This window comes from Colius striatus, chromosome 1, assembly GCF_028858725.1.
Source record: "Colius striatus isolate bColStr4 chromosome 1, bColStr4.1.hap1, whole genome shotgun sequence".
Taxonomy (NCBI): Eukaryota; Metazoa; Chordata; class Aves; order Coliiformes; family Coliidae; genus Colius; species Colius striatus.
Genome location: NC_084759.1, coordinates 138,694,115 through 138,714,143, shown reverse-complemented (window position 1 = coordinate 138,714,143; position 20,029 = coordinate 138,694,115). Strand labels below are relative to the sequence as shown.

The 20,029-nt window shown below is 35.7% G+C and overlaps 1 protein-coding gene across 1 annotated transcript in view; it reads left to right on the top strand.

The window, feature by feature from the left end:
• The window catches only part of PIK3C2G (phosphatidylinositol-4-phosphate 3-kinase catalytic subunit type 2 gamma), a 200,942-nt gene that overhangs the window by 66,993 nt on the left and 113,920 nt on the right, over positions 1 to 20,029 (top strand). Inside the window, exons 13-15 of the mRNA XM_061988856.1 lie at positions 2,427 to 2,541; positions 4,293 to 4,423; positions 10,839 to 11,027. Of these exons, the coding sequence (XP_061844840.1) occupies positions 2,427 to 2,541; positions 4,293 to 4,423; positions 10,839 to 11,027 (435 nt within the window). The remainder of the gene's footprint in view (positions 1 to 2,426; positions 2,542 to 4,292; positions 4,424 to 10,838; positions 11,028 to 20,029) is intronic.

The following is a 20,029-nucleotide window of genomic DNA, read 5'->3' as shown; positions in this document are numbered from 1 at the left end:
TGATGCATCTTTTAACTGTCTCTTTCATTTGCACTGCCCATGATACTATTCCATTTGTGTGTCCAAAAGAAGACTCAATCCTGAAGAAGGTTAGTTGTGCAGTGTATACAGTGCCTCAAAGATTTCTAGGGAAAACTGTGTCTCAAAAGCATCAAGTGTATTTTGCAGTTGTTGATGCACCTTCACTTCTTTTTTAAAATGCCTCCCATGTTTACAGGCCAGCCTTAGTCCAAAAAGAGACTTACTGGTAGAAGGCATATGACCTGCTCAGTTTTTTGTAAATATATAAATCAGGCTACTCTATATACAAGACATAAACGCATCTAGTTTTTTAAACTTTTTTTTTTTTCTTGGGAGAGATCATCTCCATACTATTGAAGTAGTTTAATATCTTTGATTTTACTCGCAGTCCTCTCATCTGCTTTCACATGTGACGTTTTCTCAGATCAACAAAAATGCATTGCTTTACTTGCTGTTTCTCTAGTTGAGGACTCTGAGAAGCCAACCTGACTATTCTTCCTTATCTTCCTGAACAGTCTTCAGACACATCTGTGTGGGGTACAAGTGAGTTGAAATAATGAGCTCAGAAAATGTCTCAAACACATCTGCAGTGCCTCTGAGGTCTGTGCTACTTCTTGTATTTGTCTGAACAAGTTTCCCAGGAAAAAATCCACTGTGGATCCTGTTTTTTAAAGCCCCCTATAGTTTTAGAGCACTGTATGAAAATGATTAGCAGTAAGGAGTGCTCAAAAGGGTAGTTTGGTCTTCGTGTTTATTCAGTTTTCAGCTACTCCTTTCTAACAAAAGTGTTAATTAGTTCAAATTATGATGTAAATCCAGTCAACAAAGGACTGGTTGAAGTAACTCATTTATTAAAGGTCATCTGAGTACACATCACAGAAAAACAACTTTGAATCACCATTAATCAGTTCCATACTCACATCAGTGGCCTACATATGAAAGATTTCATATCACACAACTGCTTTCCCCTGAGTGCTATCTTATTCAAATCACAGCTTCTTTTTTCTGCCTGCAAATGCACCTGCATCTGAAAAAAAGCTTTGGAAAGTGGTTTTGTCTTCAATCCTCCTGAGCTGTGTTCGCACAGTAAAATTAATTTTTTTTCCAGTAACAATGTGAATAACTTGAGAAGTGAAAAAAAAAAAAAGTTCTTAAATAGGTTTATGCTGAATGTTGACTGTAAAAATGACTTTGCAGGAGTTTATTTGCTCTTCGGATGACTTAGCAACAATTTATTTCAGTTAGCAATTAAAAAAGTACTTTTACAGCAGTGTTGCAAACTCATGCTGGGATCAGAAAGTCCATCTGAGTTCTCTTGTACCTCTAACATGCTCATCTCAGGTAAAATCTCTGCACTCAAAACTCATCTTACCTCACTGTCTATTTCTGTTGCAATGGGCAGAAGAGAGTCTAGCTCTTTATTTGTTTTGACTAAACAATGCTTGGAATTATTATAATAAAATTATTTGTCGGCAACAGAAGATATGTTGAACATAATCAAATTTCTGACCTCATTAACCATTAAGTTGTGCACACATTAAAGGGTAAATTGAGAGTACTATGTCTTCCTTTATTCACGTACCATATTCCAAATTTGAGTGGGTTGGTTGGGATTAGAATTTACACCCTAACTTTCTGATTTTATTCAAGTTCTCTAGACTGAATTGTGTTTTTCTTATTTGCAGATAAGAATAATGCTGATTTTTTTTATCTGCAGACTATATGCATGCCTGGTTTTTATAAGATTTTCTTGTATATGTAGTGCTTAGATTGATACTTCAGTCCATAATCTTTCATCTGTCCAAAAATCATATGCAGCATATGTGATATAAACTATCCCACTCAAACTCCTTTCAGCTCTTTGCAGACTCTGACATCATACTTCCTCTTCCTTGATACCTACACATAAAATCAGCAAAGATCCTTTATGGTTGCAGTAGGTTGCGATGAGTTTCTTCTTGTTGAGGAATAAATGTGTACTGCTCTCTGCCTTATTCAGTGTGTGTTGACACATCACAATCTCTCAAATGTTTCACCTCAAACTTAAACTTTGAGATATAAATATGGTATTATCTTTATTTTATCCCTACCTTAAATGGCAACTTGTATCGCACAAGAAGTCAGTGGTAAAGAGCAAAACTGACCTAGAATGTCGTTGGCATTGTGATTTGTGTGATTTGTGTCATGATCCCTGCAACTACGCAGATACCACTATAGCAGTGAGTCTATCAGTATGCATACTCTACTGATCTTGGCCACATTTGTACTAGCCACATGAAAAGGTTTGTTCTCGTTTTGGTTGCCTTTTAAGCTATCCACTTTCACATTCTTTGATATCATTTCAGTGAACCTTGTTCACCTTGTCTCCAGTACTGATACAGTGTTTCTGTCTCTGTGTATTGTAGTCGGCTCATTCACGGCACTTTGCTGCTTAGCATGACATTGTACAGAACACTTACAACAACAATGATTACTCCAGGCATCTGCAGTACCGATACACCAACCTCTGTAGTATTGCAGGTAAGAAAGTAAGAAAACAAAATAAAAGGTTATTTTCTGACAAAGTGCAAGAAAATGGTTGTTCCCACAGCTCGTCCAGACCACACAAATTAAAAATTCCTATTTTCATTATAGCTGCTCAAGGAGAGCATGTGGAAGTCTGTAATTCTGCACGGTGGCAAACATGTATGATATTTTCCATATCAGATACCACCTCAGAGGTCTAGACAAGGTTTTTCTAGAATAATTTTTGTTGTTATAATTTTGATTCCAAAAATACTTTTGACACAAATTAATGGCTTTGTACCTGATTTACAGTTCCCTTTTCAAATCTGAACTTTTGTTCTGAGTACTATTGAATTGTATGCTATTATAAATATATCATACAGTTTGCAATTAGGCTGAGTAGCATAAAGGATTTGTAAAGGAAGCATCTACAAGCAATTTTCAATAGGCAGCAGTGTATCTCATGCTGAGGACACACTCATTCTGCACAGAATAGTGCTCCCAGTATTGAAAATGCATTAGGTATGCATGGCAGTTTTGTCACCTTTCCAGGTTAAATTAACAACCAGATACTTCAAGGGCAAAGACAATTGTTTTCTGTATTAAAAAAGCTGAAGGACTATTAGCAAATGACATGTAAAAGCAGATAATACAGATAAATGACATTGGCCTAAAAATATCCTATTTTTAATAGACAAGTAAATGGGGATTTTCTAGTCTGAGGAGTTCAGTCAAAGACAACGCCTTAAAATAGCTTCCCCTATTAATAATAAAGTGAAGCTGAGACAGTAAGTGGCTATTAATTGATAATCTCTCTCTGCCGAGAGAAACAGGAGATCTCTCATTCTCCACTCCTCATTTTTTATTATACTCATGCATGTGACAGTATCACAATTTGTGAACATGCTGGACATCTCATAAAGATAGCTTTTCTGATGTGACCAAAAAGAGAGTTACATTAAGTAGGGAATAACTTTGTTATCCTTTAGAAGAGTGATGGATATCAAATGCATGTATTAAAAAAAATAGAGATAGACAAGAGACTATGGTATGCATTAAGAAACCAAAATGGAATGTGCGAATTGAACTGAATTTTGAAGAACAACCTGAAATTTTAACTAAATCTGTATTCAACTTATCAAGCACCTAAAGATCTGTAATTTTGGTTAAATGTTTTCTTTCTCTGTATTTTAAAAACATTTTCATGGTCTGACAGCCATATGTAAGTGTAAATAATGACAAATTGGGAGATGCACTGTACAGTATATATATTAATTTGAACATCCAAGGTGAAATTAGGAATGGGATTCCTATCTCTTACACTATCTCTACACATAAGAATTATCCCTACTTTTTCAGATACACACCCCACCGAAAAAAACTGAACAAACCATTAACGGAAGATTTCCATTTAGGAACCATCTCAAAAAAAAAAAAAAAACCAGGAAAGAGTGAAAAAGGAGAAGTAATTACTTCAGCTTTGAGTTTATGCAATTTTAATAAAACTGAAATATGGTGGATTAAATTCTCCCAGGAAATTCTGACAAAGTTCCCAGCGATTTTCATGCATTGAGTTTATCACCAACATTTTTAAGTATTACATAACACAGTGAAAATCCTCAAAGAATTATTCTCTCTTCTTTCTCCCATATTTTGTACGCTTCCTGTACAAATCCGAGATAGCACTTATTGACAGTTGTGGCTGAGAATGCATATTGCTAAAAGGACTTCTGTCTTTATTTCTTTTTTCTTTTTCATAAGTAAAGATTGACTTTCCAGAAACTAATTTGGAGTTCATTAAACCTGAACCTGAAGAAAGAAGAGGTGATCTTGAAGAGCCAACCAAAGAATGCCTGAAGCATATTGCAAGACTTTCACAGATACATTCTCTCTTGCTGTAAGTTGTACCCAGCTACCCCTGCTGATTCTCAGCTTGCTATACTTATCCTATTGATCACAATTAAATGTATCCAATTCTTAAAAAAAAAAAGAAAAATTCCTCAAGCCTAGCTTGATTGATTTGAGAAGTAAGACCTCTAAATGACAGAATAGATCACAGAAAAGCCTTAATAAGCCCCTGGAGGTGGCAGTGTGTTTTACCAGTTTAGAAAAGGATGGGTTTTCCCTTTCAATTACTGTATCTTTTCATGACTTTACAGCGAGAAACTCATTTTTGATTCAAAGCATAAGACTTTCTGGTGGTGCAATAAGTCTATATCAGTATTATCAAGAATACATTAGGTTCTATGTAAATTGACTTCTTTTAGTAATAATACATTCAGACTTCAGATATAGTATTTAAATATCATTTATACCAATGACAGTTAATTGTGTGAAATAATCCTCCATCAAAGGCCAAAAGATACATTAGTCATACAACAACTAAATAATCTAAAGCAAATTCAGTGTTTGCAGTGTGATAAGATGTATCTGTTAAGAAGACTTCTGTGTGCTTATTTCTATGCTATTTGTTTGGGTTTTTCCCCATCAGTTTCTTTTAAAAAAGACAAGAATTAGACTTGCTGGCGTATTTGATGTTTACTTCAACTTTTTAAAAGACAGAGTGAAATGTAAAATGATTTTTATTAACCATGGAATCCGTGATTTTGTTTTTATTTTTATTTTGAGGGTTTTTTAAAATATGGATGGGAAATTTGTGGGTTTTTTTAATAGCCACTGTGCCAGGGCAATGACAAGATACCAGCAAAATTTTCACCTGCAAAATGTGCTCCAAAAGTGATTTGGACAACTTCAAGCCAGTGCATCTGACCTCTATTCATAGTAAAATAGTGGGTTATGTAAGAAGGAATAAGATCATTAAGCATTTAGCTAAGCACAGAGTAATTTTTCAGGAAAGAGCTAGTGTGGTTTTCTGTTCCTAGAAACCCTGCCTCACCACATTGTTGCTACCTGAGAAGAATGACAGTGAGTGCGTGGATATTGGGCATTTGTTGGATATAAAGCATTTTGATATTCAACAAACTTGAAGTTCCACATCAGATTGTTAAAGAAATGAAGTTGTCATGGAGATTAGAGGAAAACTGGTTAAAGATTGGATGTTTAATGGTGGCTTTCCAGAATGGAAGAATCAGCAGTAGGATCTTTCGGTACTCAGGGTTGGGAGCAGTTTTGTTTAGTATTTTCATTAATGACATGCAGGTTTGCAGATGTTACTAAGCTCTTCCAGATTGTCAGACCCTGTGCTATGGAGGGGAGATTCAAAAGGACCTTATAAAACTGGACAAAACCACAGCAGATGAGCTTTAGTGCAGATAAACTTAGGGGGGTGTCTTTAAGGAAAAATTATCTATGCATTGTACATGCCACTGTAACTTCCAATTCTGAATTCAAAGCAGGAAATACATATTGATGTTGCTGCTAGTATTTCCCTGAACTTGAGTACAATGTGCAGCAACAGCTAAAAGTGCCAACAAAATATTAGACATCCACTGAGAAGAGTGTAAAGAAAAAGCCACTATATGCCATTTTACTGCTGTCTAAAACCTTGGTGTACTGTATTTTGAGTATGCTGTATAGTTCTTGTCTACATGACTCAGGAAGGACATGTTAGATGTGGCAAATGCACAGACAAGGGGAACTGAAATGATTAAATGGATTAAGCAGCTGCCTGACCAAGACAAGCCAAAAAGGCTGGGACTCCTTAGTTTGGAGACTAGAGGATGTGTGTGTATGTATATGTGATTAATTTTTACAAAATCAAGATGGTGGTGGACAAGGTGAATGCATCATCCAATCTCGCAATAATCAAACTAGGGACAATCAATGAAACAAGTAGGAGATATATTGTCAACAAGTGGAAGTTAGACAATCAGCAGCGAACTTGTAAAATTTGCCGTCACAAAGCTGTGGAAGTAGACAACATCATCAGATTCTTGAAGGCTATACACAAATTCATGGATAATAGGTTCATAAATACATATTACAAAGACCACGCAAGGGTAGACTCTATAACATCCCTAATACAACAAATTTGGGTTCTGTGGGAGTACGAAGGGAAGAGATCACAAAAAGTCACCATGTTGGAGTTAAGGCTTTGGTAACATTCAATAACTGGTCCTGGGAAGAAAGAAAATGGTAGTCCTGTTTTGTTCCAGCTTGTTGTTTTCAGGTATCTTATCTTACGGGCAGAGGTGGTCTGCTAAATGAATCATCAAGATGAAAGATAGCATGTTAGGGATTTGAATGAAGGAATTTCAATTTCAAGTACTTTCTGATCAAAAGAAACTTACCAGCCTTTTTTTATATATATATATATATATATATATATATATAAAAGAGGAATTCTTTTTACCTTCGTCAGTCATGATAGATTTTCATTTTAAAAAGTTGAAACAACATATTGGTATCAAAACATGTTGTTACCATGATATGTGAAGATCACTTCCTTTTTTTTCATATATCAAGAAAAAGAGAGGGATTTATGTAGCTTTTCAGTGGCAATATCTCCATATGTTGAAGCCTCAAATATGATTTTGAAGTAAGTGAGTGTCTGTGGTTAGAAAACACAAGCAACCTTGCTCAGATTGTCAGGATCCTTTTGTTCCTTCTATTGAAAGCAGAGGGAATATGTACATGGATAGAAAATGTTCTTAACCTAACCCTATGGTAAAAGAAGCAGAAAGAATGTTTAAAATCAGATGGCTGCATGGTTGTCCTTGTAATAGGCTGTTGAATCCAGTAGTGTAATAACTGCAAGGCTGTTAGGGCTTCATGTCCCTTGGTTCAGCTAGAGAGGTGAAGTGTGTATTCCTGATAGGAATACCAACAAATCAACTCAGGTAGAAAGTAGTACATTTACCAGCACACACAAAAGCGTACAGTACTGCCACAAAACAGCCAGCACTGGCAGCTTGATTCCATTCCTCCTCTCTGCCTGATCAGCATCAAAGATTGCTAGTGAAACATTTACACATACATATATACATTCATATGTATATATTTGGATATACTATCAAAATATTTATTAGTTCAGTAGCTGTACTCAGACAGCCTATCCAGGAGCTCACCCTAGATACTCTGCTCTCCTCAGCTGCTGACACCCAGACATTCAAACCCCCAAAGCTTAACAACCACATTACAACTTGGTTGGTTGCACATGGACTTCGTCTGTTACACAGATATGGATTTCCACAGTAACTGGTCCAGACATATAGTCTTCCCACTAGCTGACTCAGACCTCTGTCTCTCTGGTAGCTAGCTCAGATCACTTGTCCCTGTGGCCAATATCACTTGGGTGGTGGTTAGTGAAGAAATTAATGAGACTGAAGGAAATAAACTTCACCATATGGCTTTTGTGCTCTTCACAGCCCTACACTGTGTGCTGCTGTGTGATCTTTGGCGCTGTTACCAGACCAAGCAAGAAAGAGAGGACCAAGCAGATTCATTAGTTTCTCCTAGCAGCTTTGGCTGACTTCTGAAAACATTTCAAATGTGAACCTTTGATTCCTTTTCGGATTACTGTGTTTGAAATACGAACCCCAGAAAACTAACCATCTGAGATAATGGCTGCTCCTCGAATGCGATATGGCCTGCTTCTGTGCAGCAGTTATCAGTGTAAAGATAAAAGACTAGTTTGAAGCCAGGAACATGACAGTCTTGTTTCTACCATCTTTCTCTCCATTCATTGTTTTTGTTCTGCCTTACTTTTTCCCCTCTTTCAGCTTCCCTTGTACTTTTCCTTTTTGCTGCTTTCCTGATGAGAATCTAGTTAGCCCACTAGTTGTCACGAGAGTGCCATTGCAGTAAATTGTGACCAGAAAGGCTTCCAGTTGGGTGAATAGTGGAACAGGTCTAAAAAAATTGCTGTGATACTGCACATTTTGCTAGTCTGTCTAAGAGAGAGAACTTTGTAAGTGAGAATTAGTGTCAGGGGACAGAAATTTGCATTTGCTAGATTTGCTGCTCTTTCCTCATTTTGCCTTTTGTCTTGTTCTGCTTTAGTACTGAACATGAAGAACAAAAATAGCTCAGAAGCATTTAAACTCATTTTTGCTATTTTTCCCACAAAAGAAAAAAAAGAGTAATAATTAAGACCAGCTAACAAAGCTTTTGCAGAAGCTGTTTTCTTCATTTAACTAAAGGGATTAATAAAAACTTGTAAACTGGAAACCACTGAATTATTTAGATTTTAAGATATTTTAGTTTTATCTATGTTGAGTAGAAGGCTATATATGTTAATATAGCTGTTATATGGAGGAAAATTTAGCTAAAGCTCTACTTAAAAAAATTTAACTGTATTGTTATCGATAAAAAGGTTTTATTAACATCTTATCCCTATTGAGCCAAAGAAATATCCTTATTAGCATAACAATCTTCAGATGCTATATGTATGCAAAATACTTTTACCATCTATCTTAATGTCTTATTACATGTACATGTACACTTTTTTTATAACTAGGAAAATTAAAATCAAAACCTAAAAAAACCCACTTCACTCAACCTTAAAATTCATCTCTGATCTTGAAAGCATGGAAAGAGAAAATGACATTGCCTCTGGAGTAAAGTCAGAGGGAGAAATCTGTTATTTAGAAAACCCGATACAAGGATTGATTTCTTATCTCCCTTTGCAAGCTCAGTAGAGGGTTTAGCTACTTTAATCTGAACAACAGATTGTCTAGTTTGGAGGATACTGTTTGAAAGCTCAAATTTCTGTTTAAAGTCAACATATAAAAGGGGTCCTTTAGCTGAACTGTCCTGCAGAATACCATCCAAATGTATAAGATAACCAGAGAGGCAATAAAGTCTTAGGCCTACTTTTATCTCTTTTACTATATGTGACTTCACACAAAGGCATCCGTTGTCACAATAGAGATGCTGTGAATTCTGAAGCTGTTTCTTGAAATGATTACTGAAAATCATAACAGAATTTGTATCACTATTCCATTCATCTTCTGCATACATTTATGAGCTTATTCTCTTAAAGGAAAGAAATAAACATTCATTCTTATGACAGTAAAATCATGCCCATCTTTGTACTACCACTCTGTTCCTACATGCTTGGTAATTCAAAATTGCAAAGTTCTCTAGTGAATACAGAGCCAATGTAACTCATTGCTATGAGCTGTGAAAGCCATAATCTTGACAGTTTGAGCAAGGCTAAGATATTTTTTTTGGCTAAGAATATCCCAAAACATTGCAAATGGTAAAAAGAAGACCTTGGAAAGAATGTAAACACTTGAATTTTGAACCCTACTTACACATCTGGATAATGAAACACTTGACTGAAAGCAGGCAATTTACTTACTGCCTTCTACAAGTACCTCTCACCTTGTTCTGAAATATCTGGGCCCATTTAAAGTCACAGTTCCATTATGATATTAAGTAGACGTTACCAATCTGGTCAAGTATGACTAAGAAAAGCACTGTTTGTGGTTTCAGTAATGATTTCTATGGAGTTCAGCTTGCACTCTCAGAGCTTCCTTTTGAATGCTCAGATATCAAATTAAGGAGACTATCTGAGCTTGTTTCTCAGGAGGAGTTTATTTTTCTGTTTCTTGATGGTATAAAAACCTAGGATTTAATATGCATGAGGCAAAGACATCTGAGTTGTTGACAAATTGGAGGATATACTGCAGAAGATATTCTGAGGCATTTACCATTGTGGTGACATATGGTATGAAGACTGCCCACATTATCGATATGTCATTGAGATATCTAATATCTCTATGAGGAATTTGGTATTGCATCCTTTTTTTTTGTGAATGCAGTGAGGCATGCTAGACCTTTAGAACTGACATAGAAGTTGATGGAAGCTTTCCTTCCTTTTTCCGAACTCATACTGGTGCTAGGGATAATCACACTCTGTTTGTGCACACGAGCTCATGTTCTTGTGTATATGTGTGGATGTGCCTAAACCATACTTTAAACGCAGGTACACTAAAAGTAGACACACCTGCTTTGAACAATCAAAGGAAGGGATGAAAGCTAGGTGATAACTGCACCTTCTTTGTCTCTGTCAGAAAACCTCAGTAAAAACAAACAAAAGTACACCACCAACAACAGAGGCAGTGGAGAAGAAAAATGAGAGTGCTTGGAAAGTGAAATAACCATATATGTGTGTCTTTTGACACTTCATTTTTATATAACCCAAGGCTGACAGATCTACAGTATAAGTATCACTTTTCTTATAGAAGCTGGTCTGCAGAAAATGATATCCTACCCCAAGGAAAACACATACTTAGCTGAGAAGCAGTGTACTGTATGACTTGGCCCTTCTGCACAATAAAGTTTGTTGCTACACAAAGCTCCAGGTGGTTTTAATTTCAGACTGAATTTCTAATCTTCGTTTCCAGACTCTCAGAGCAACAGAGAAGAGTCTTATGGTTTTATCGTTACTACTGCAATAATCAAAATTGCTCCCTTCCTCTGGTACTGGGCAGTGCACCCAGTTGGGATCGAACAACTGTATCAGAAATGTATGCTGTGTTGAGGACATGGAGATTTTCTAACCCCCTGGAGGCACTTGGGCTTCTGACTTTCAGGTAAGAAAAAATTACCTTAGGAGGAAAATAGCAATAAACAGAATGATCATGTGCTGATTCATTCTACTCTTCAGTTTACTCAGAACAGTATCAAGCTTTTGTTCACTGACTATGCTTTCAGTTCTGTCCCTGTGTCAAAGTGAATATAAAGTTGCAGCTCTTGTTAGAACCTTGAGTTGAATGTGGCAACCCTGCCTTCTTGGCTGCAAAGGTTTTCTATTTCTCAGGATAATGAAAAGACTGTTTCATTCTTTATAGTGGATTCAGTCAGTTTCTGGTAACAAGTGATCAATCAAATACTTAGTACTTACATAGTACACCATATCTTCAAGCTACTGTTCAGACATGAAGTGACTAATGGGAGATAAGGACTGAAAAACACTTCTAGATTCTGATACCAAGTAAATACATACAGTCTCATCTGTAACCTATCTTTCTGAAGCAGATAGGGTGAAACTTTGAAGTCAGTTTACCACACTTTGAATAAATTCTGTTGTGATGTCTTATGTTCCACCTCTGTTTCTTACACTGAGAGCTTATTGTTTTTTGGAAGGCTTTCTTGATGCTGGAATAGCTTTGCCTATGATGTAATAGCAGACTTCAGGGGACAGAATGTGTCAGCAGTTTCATTTCCTCCAGAAGCCTGGGAGGTATTTTGCATTAAGTGACCTACCTGTGAAAGCATTAAATGTGTGAATGATATGGCTGAGCAAATTTGGTTTATCAAGTCCTTGCATGTCTGAGTAAGCATCAGGTTTGCAATCTCAGTTGCATGTTGTACCTTTAGAAAAAATAGACCTCACCTAATGCTTTACTTGAGAAAAGTATTCACTCACCTCCACATTATTTAATATTATAAAACTGAACACTGATGTTTCCCTCTGAATACTCATGTCTCAGGTTTATATCTGCGCTATTAGCAGTTACACATATTTGCATACATATCTTTTTTACATTTAGGGGGAATAAAGGAAGCAAAGATTCTGAAACATCAGCTTCTGGAGCACATATAATATCACCATCTTATTTACCATTACTACATTACTAGAATCCCTTTCAATTAATAAAAAATCATGTAGAAAGTAGTCTAAATGGGCAGTGTGTTGTCTTCTGCACTCCAGAGCAGCAACAGATTTATAAATAGTTTGTCAGAACAGACTTTCAGATCAGACCTTTTGTCAAATTCTGTTTCTGTATATGGGTGGTATTTCTGCAAATGAAGGACTTGATTTTTCTTTGAAGACGCTCTTCATCAGGGTGTGGTGAAGAATATTCAGCCCTGCCAGGTGCTTCACAGGATATTTAATATGACTCAGCCTGTCACAGAGCTTCTTAGTACATAGTGGATGCCATGTACACACTTTTCCTTCTATCACAAAGATTGCTGGCATGAAAGGATGGAAAGATGTTACCACTTTGTCTCTCCTGCTTCTGTCATTGGGAGTGGCTGGCACCTGCAGCTGTGCCAAAGAACAAGTATTACTTATCCAGGTCTTAGCTCATTTGTCCCTTTAGTTTCTTTCTAACAAATGATAATAAAACTTCTTTTTATTTTTTATTCCTTTTCATGCTAATGCTGCAGAAAGAAGTTCTGGATCCCAGTACAAATCTTCTTTTTAAAAAAATTTCTATTATTCATGTATCCTCAATATTTTGTAGGTGTGTGAACAACTGGGAAGTTAACCTTAAGAAACAAGGCTTCCATTTCCTTAAAGACTAGTCTCAGAGAGGTCTAGGTCCTGTGGTTTAAATGCTGAGAGACATGTGTATGCAGACTGAGTGTGTGGGTTGAAGAAGAGGAGTATTTTCCATATAAATGGGTTTCTGAGATTTGTCTTGGTTCTCATTTCCTCAGATTTCAATCATTTTGAAAAGTAACACTGGATAGGGTCCAACTTTCTTTCACCATTGCCTTCACTGACTTTGTTTTGTAGGCTCTGTAACTGAGCTGTTTTTGAAGGTTCATTCAACTCTATCCTGTATTATGTTTGTCGCTGACAATTCATCAACTCAGTTCCTCACTTGTATCATCCACAAAACAGCTCTCTGATTTCTTGTGATTACTGAGATGCAGATGAAAGATTCAAGTTCATATAAAACGTGAGCAGGATATAAAAGAAATTCTCTTTATATATTCATGTCTATTTTAAGGACTTGCATTACCATCACTACCAAATCAATAATAAGGTAAATAAAGTCAGTCAGAGCTGTTCTACTGTATTGTTAACATAATGGAAGAATGCAGGAGCTGAATGCAGGAGCAGCTCAAAAGTGCATCCTGTCTCTGATAGTGACCAATGACAGATAATTAAGGAAGACAATGACAATGGGCCAAACATACGGAACTGTGCTGCTTCTGGTTATCTGCAACCCAGAAACTTTCTGGGGCAGGCTTTTTTAGTTTAAGAACCCTGTCAAATTTTTCCAAGTAAATGTCAATTCCACGTAAACGTTCAGCTTTCAGAACATCCTGTAGCAAGGACATCCACAGTTCAGCTCTATGTTGTGTCATTTCTAAGTACCACAAGTTACCACATTGTTAGCAATACCATGAAAAAGACTAAGAAATTTCATTCACTCCAGATTTTGGATGCTTTCTTTTCTGGCACTTCAGTTTGCAGTATTTTAAAGAGAACTGGAATTTATGCTACAGGCTTATTCTTAATACAGTTTAGAGAAGGTGCTCAAAATCACTAGTCACTTTTGGAAGCCTTGGACTGGGGACCCTATATTATCCTCTTCTCAGAGGGGAAAAGTAACATCTGTCCTGATAATTAAGCTCAAGCTCACATTTGCAAGGATAAGGGAACTAAAATGATTTGAGATGCTTCCTCATTGTTTGGCTTGGAAGACAACATCATGGAGCTTAGGGAGAGGTATCATGACCTATCAGATCAAGCCCCATTATTGTGCATCTGAGTTAAAATAGTCTTTGCAACTTTCTGAAACTTCTAAATAGTTTTGTTCACTACAAAGTTAAATGTACAATTTAATAGATATTTCTTGTTCTTTGAGTGTGTCTCTCTAGCTTATACTCTTCTCCTTTGCAGTCACATCTCAAGACAGCCAAATGGTAACATACCCATTTATGTATTAGAAAGGAAGAATTTTTATAAATTGGAAACAAAATCATGGTACATTTCACAGATAAATTCAGCAACAATCTTGCATCCAGCACTTGCAGCAAGTGCATTTATTCTTAAAGCCCCAGAGAAAGCTTCTTTAATCAATAAAGAAGAAAGCTTCTTAAAGCCCCAGAAGAAAGCTTCTTTAATCAATAAAGACAGAATGGAGAGAATGGCAGAGGGAAGTGTAGAATAAGATTTTACACTCTTAGTTTCACCTCTAATTTCAGGGACGGATGATAATCCATTGCCTGAAAAATAAAATTTTCCCTAAGGCAGGAAGTATAAAGCTGGTCCCTCCTACTCAGCACTGCTTATTGGTGCCCTGTGCATTTTACCATTGACTTCACTTATTGAGACTGGTAAAAAGCCAAGCTTTAGTGGAGTTAGAGCTGTCTGTAACTGTATCTACATTGCATGGCACACTAGCCAGGGAAATGACACCAGTCAACTTGTTTATCCCGTGAATTTTCTTGATGACAAAAAGAAACCACAAGCAGTATTAGAAATGCTACCATTTATGATGTGTTGCTAACATAGCAATGTTTTGTGTATGTATAGAACATCCGTACTTACATTTTTCTGTCAGGTTATCTTATTATTCAAATCCTCGAAAATGAAAGCCCAAATATATCCATTAACCCAAACAGTAAAGTGTTTTCTCCAACCTTCCTTTTCTGGCACATCTACAGCACACATGCAGTCCTATGAGGCATTGTCGCTGGGAATTAGGAAACCAAGTAAGAATCAGGAAATGGACACCAAAGAAGGTACCTCATTTTCCAGCATTGTGCATGTCTGCAGCGATTCTGAAGAGACAACTTTTTTACATAGACATTGAAAGTGAAGGCATAACCTCTCTGGTAGGCTAAACATTTTTTCCTAGAAAATTCCTGCTAAATTCTAACTCTTGTCAGGACAAGAGCACAGAAAAAGACATTCCATTAAAACCATGTGTCCAATTAGAGGAGGCTGAGATCAGACATTAAGGTGTCAGAGGGGTTTTCTATTACCTTACTTAATCCCTTGTCAAGTTGAGTAGAAGTTAGGACTCCTGCCTCTCCTTGACCAGAGAAGGTGCCCTTTTGGTTATAGCATCCCTCAGCCTCTAACTCTCACAGTATAATTGTTGATTTTCACATTATGTAGCAGAGTAGCTATTGAGTTTCAGAGCTTAGGTTATATACCACTATATGTGCAACTCACTTTCTAACCAGTAATTATAATAAGATGTGATAGCTTCAAGCCAGATTTTGTTCTTATAACTTTGAAAGCCAAGTTGATTTAAAATTATTAAATCAGACTGTCATTGTTTTAATAAAAGCAGAATTTAAACCGTTCCTTGAGAATCCACAACAGAATGTCCAAAAGAGTACTTATCAAACATACAGCTAGAGCATCTCTTGCCTGTTTGCATCTTACTTGGTTTAAAAGGCTGTAGTTGGAAATCAATGTGGAGAGTAGGCACAGACTTATGCAAAGAAATGAGATAAGAACAAAGCAACAGTCTATAATTTGATACTTTGATGTACAGAACATGCTACTGATAAAGCTTTAAAACTGCTTTGTAGTAACATACATGAAATTTAGCAATAACTTATATGCATTGTTAGGAATAAACCACTCTGCATTTTAAACATCAGGATATGATTTTTTTTTAACTACCTTTAACCATTTTTAGCTTTCTTAGTAATAAATATGAAGATACTACAACAGACAGCTATAGTAGGAAAACTAATGATGGACATCTATGTAGGATATGGCATGTTTTCTATACATAAATGTACAATCTAATCAAGAGGCAAAATCTGTAAATAATAATATTTTATTCTTTTGTTTTAATGTAACAGAGCTGATTTGTCTTTGGGGTGGTAAGAACCTTCTAGATCATACAGGTTTCAAATGGGAAACTGGTTTTGTGGCTTCTTTCCCGCTCTTATTCTCTTCTAAGATTTGATTCACTGTGTGGTATCCAAGACATCTTAAAATTATTGTTGTTTTAGTCAGAATTTCCCGTAGAAAATCTGTGTAAGCATTATTTAAAGTATATTTTCAGTGAGTCAGTTCTACATATCTGTCTACCAATTGATCAGCTGAAGCTATATCTGACCACGAACTTTGCAATGTGTGGAACTGGAGAGGTCTCACATGTCTTATCAAAATGAGTGAATATATTACTCTTTTTTAACTGAAAACTTTGAAAATCCAGTATCCTTTTTACTAACCAGATTTGTTATCTTTCTGTACTTTCTTTTAGTCCTTGCCATTTCCTAATCTTCATATGGTCACACAATGTTTTCTTGACTTCAAAGAAATGGAAAAAAATAATCACCAACAGAAAGCAAATAAGCCTTGCTAATGTGCGCTAAACTGAAAAGAATTCCTTAATCATTATTCTTTAAATTTATTTTCTCTTCCTTACTAATTATTTTTTTAATACTTAAATTGACATACAAAATTTATCTGTCTGTTATTTTAAACACTTCTTCCATACTTTCTCTCCTGGCCTAGTTACACACAACTGTGATATGATATCCTTTACTACTTACAGAGTTTTTCTGTTTTACATTGACATCTTCATTCAGGTAGGTTTGCTAGCCCAGCCTTCCTTGTTTCTACCAGATTTCATGCATTTTATAGGACCGAAGTCTTTCTTCTTTGAAAATGCAAGAAAAAAAATGAAAAAAATTTCAGAAAAGTTTGACATAAGTCTCTAATTTAAAAGATGGCTCATGAAAGGTCTATAGAGATCCTCACATACTAGAAAATGTAGTGAATGTATAGTTCCATTTACCTGATGAATATCTTTCATCATAAGTTTATTTAAGACTTTGAGATAAAATTAGGATAATAAAATTGTTAAAAATGAAATGTACTTCTATCTCTCATTGACAATCAAATCACCACTAGCAGGTACTAAAATCTCAAAAGAATTTTACAAATCCACAAGATGCCTCAACAGCATTTAGTTATCTGTTTGATTCTGATTTAGCTGAAAGATACAGCTAGACAAATAGTCCCGACTGGCTATATATATGAAAAGAATCAAAGACTGTAAGTTGTTCTTGTTTCTAAGCAAATCGTAATCTATTCTCATCCAGCTCAAAATCCAACTTTTACAAAAGCTATCTTGAAGTCCCAAGGGAGATCTAAAAGCTAACAGCTACTTAGAAGTTATAAAATGCGTGGCTGTCAATCATTGGCATCATTCAGGGAGGGAAGAACAAAACAGCAAAGTGGGTGTTGAGGTTAAATATAAAAGGAAATCAGACTCATAACTTAAATATAATCCAGGCTGTGAGATTAACTGTGAATGGGAGATTTAAAGTTACATTATGTGGCCTATTGCTAGGTACTACACTCTTTTTCAATGCGTAAATGTGGGACAAACTTTTAAGAAGTCACAATCCCTTTGTGGAAAATACCTGAAGGGATAACAAATAAAATCAGCCAAAAGAGGAAAGCTATAATATATTGCAATGCAATCAGGGAAATAAAAGGGGAACACCATAGTTCTGTTCACTTAATTATTTATAGACCAATAGATTATTGAGGCAAAAAAATACAACTAGAAGTAATTTGCCACCTAAATGAAAATGATCATTTTGAAACTAAGCAAATAGAGTTGTACAAACATTGTTAAAAGCTTTTGATTTAAGTTGCTTTTTTTTTCTAGCTAAATTCCCAGAGATTTTGGTGATAACCATAAGACAACTAGGGAAGAGAGGTACCTAAATCTTCTTCCTCTCTGAAACCATTATCAGAGGCCACATGTCAGGAACCTGATGATCAATGATTCAAATCCTTTGTAAAATTGATCTGATGTAGATGAGCTCCTCTTCCTTAGGACAGTACCCTTAAAGACTGGAATATTGAATTCATTGTGATACAGTCATCTCACTTCTCTGCTTCCAGAGTTTTAAGTATGTGTAAATAATTTTGTAGTATTTGTAGCAAGCCATGTACTCTAATATCTAAATTGTGAAGCTCTTTCTCTTACGCCTAAAGTGATTTCTGTTGCACTGAGTCACAAAACAAAATAATCCATTAATTGTGTCCTCTAATCAAGAATAATTTATGGATTACTAAAATCAGATTTGATGGAATACTTAAAAGTTTGCAAGATTATTCACTGGAAAAAAAATAACCTCAAGCCCAAATTAATTACTAGAATACAGGATGCTATGATTTCTAGGCATGTGAAGGGTGAGATTTTTTATTCAGATATGCTTCTAGAACTTACCCTGATATTTACTTTTAGCAAATAAACTGATGTGTCTAAGCATGAGTAGCATAAGCACCATGTAATAATAGTTCAGTTCATAAGTATTTCCTGTATTTCTAGTGTTTCTGAGGATGTTAAATATTTGCTCAAATACAAATGTAAGGGGTAAAACAAATAGAAGGAAATATTTTTCTATTGTATCAATGTCTGTGACCAATTCAAGAGAGCAAGGGATATTATATCTGAGGCTTAACAAATTGTCAGGTAGTTAAAAGAACATGTTAACTGCTCATTCTTTCAAAAAGATTCAAGTGGGCCTCAAGCTGACCTCAAGATTTACAAATTCCAGGAATCAGTTAAGTAATCAGGTCCAACACATTACCTAAATCTCATTCAAGAAGAATGGCAAGGGACACGGCATCTGAAGCAAACTAGCCTGTAGATTTTTCACCACCATGCCTATGCATTTGAACACATGGTTATTCTAACCACATATCCTAGAGATGCTTTTGCTAATTTAGATATAGCTGATGTTTTGACTTAGAGCAAATGAATTCTAAACAAATCAAATGTTAGCTGTTGAATTTTCTGGAAAGGTTGGGGATTTGAACAATTTTGTTGTTCTTTCTTTAGTTGGAAAAAAATATGAGAGTTTCACTCATCATAGCATTGCATATATTCAAATGTTTGCTAATAGTAAGTACAAGCAGTAACTAAGTAATAACATTTTTCTGCTTGACTTGGTCCCTGTATAGAGCATATTTCACTGTTCAGTAACCTGTTGAACTAGGTAAGAAGGGAAAGGGAAAGTCTAATTTCCATATTATCTGCACAAGCTTGGCACACAGGCCTTAGGAGCAATTCCATAATTAGTAGATAGGGTGATATGAAGGGGATTATTCTTTTTTAATATGCAGTCCTTCTTCAAATATGTTTTGTTCTAAATAGCCGCGTGAATATTAAAGTAGCAGCTTTGTATTCCTAATATGTTGCCTAGAATAAATAAGTAAAATAATAATCCTTGCAAAATAGGCTAATTTGGGGCTATCAAGATAATTTATTTATAATGTATTCCCTCTCTCCCCATCAATGCCCTTTCAGCTTTATACAAACAATTATAAAGTCTATTAAAAACATCATCAAATATGTATCACAACAAACAAACAAAATAATAAAAACAGACTCCAACCGCATTGTTAAAAGGAGTTTGAAAGTGCTACAGCTGTTTGCAGCCCAGAAAGCCAGGTCTTTCAAGTAAGTCCAAATGTTAGCCTTTTTAGAAAAAAATACCCACATTTTTATTTAACATCCTGTAGTTAATTTGATGATCAAAGTGTACATATTGTTTTGCTTCAGCTTGTTTTATTGAACTTAAAGCTCAAGTTTAGAGCTGCAGGTGTCATAATACTTCTGAGCACTTGTCTGTACAATTTCTTCTCTTTCTCTCTTGACAGCAATAAGTAATCATTACTACAAGTGCGGTACTGTCTCCCATGTTTCACTTCTGATTTATTTTTCTAATGGGTGTATTGTTGGCAAAAGGTGCTGAATGGGAATCTAAGTAGAGAGCAGTCTGTGTTTTGCTCATAAAGCAGTAATACTGGTGGCCCCGTGACACCTTCTGTCATACATGATGGTTCTGATTTCAAAGG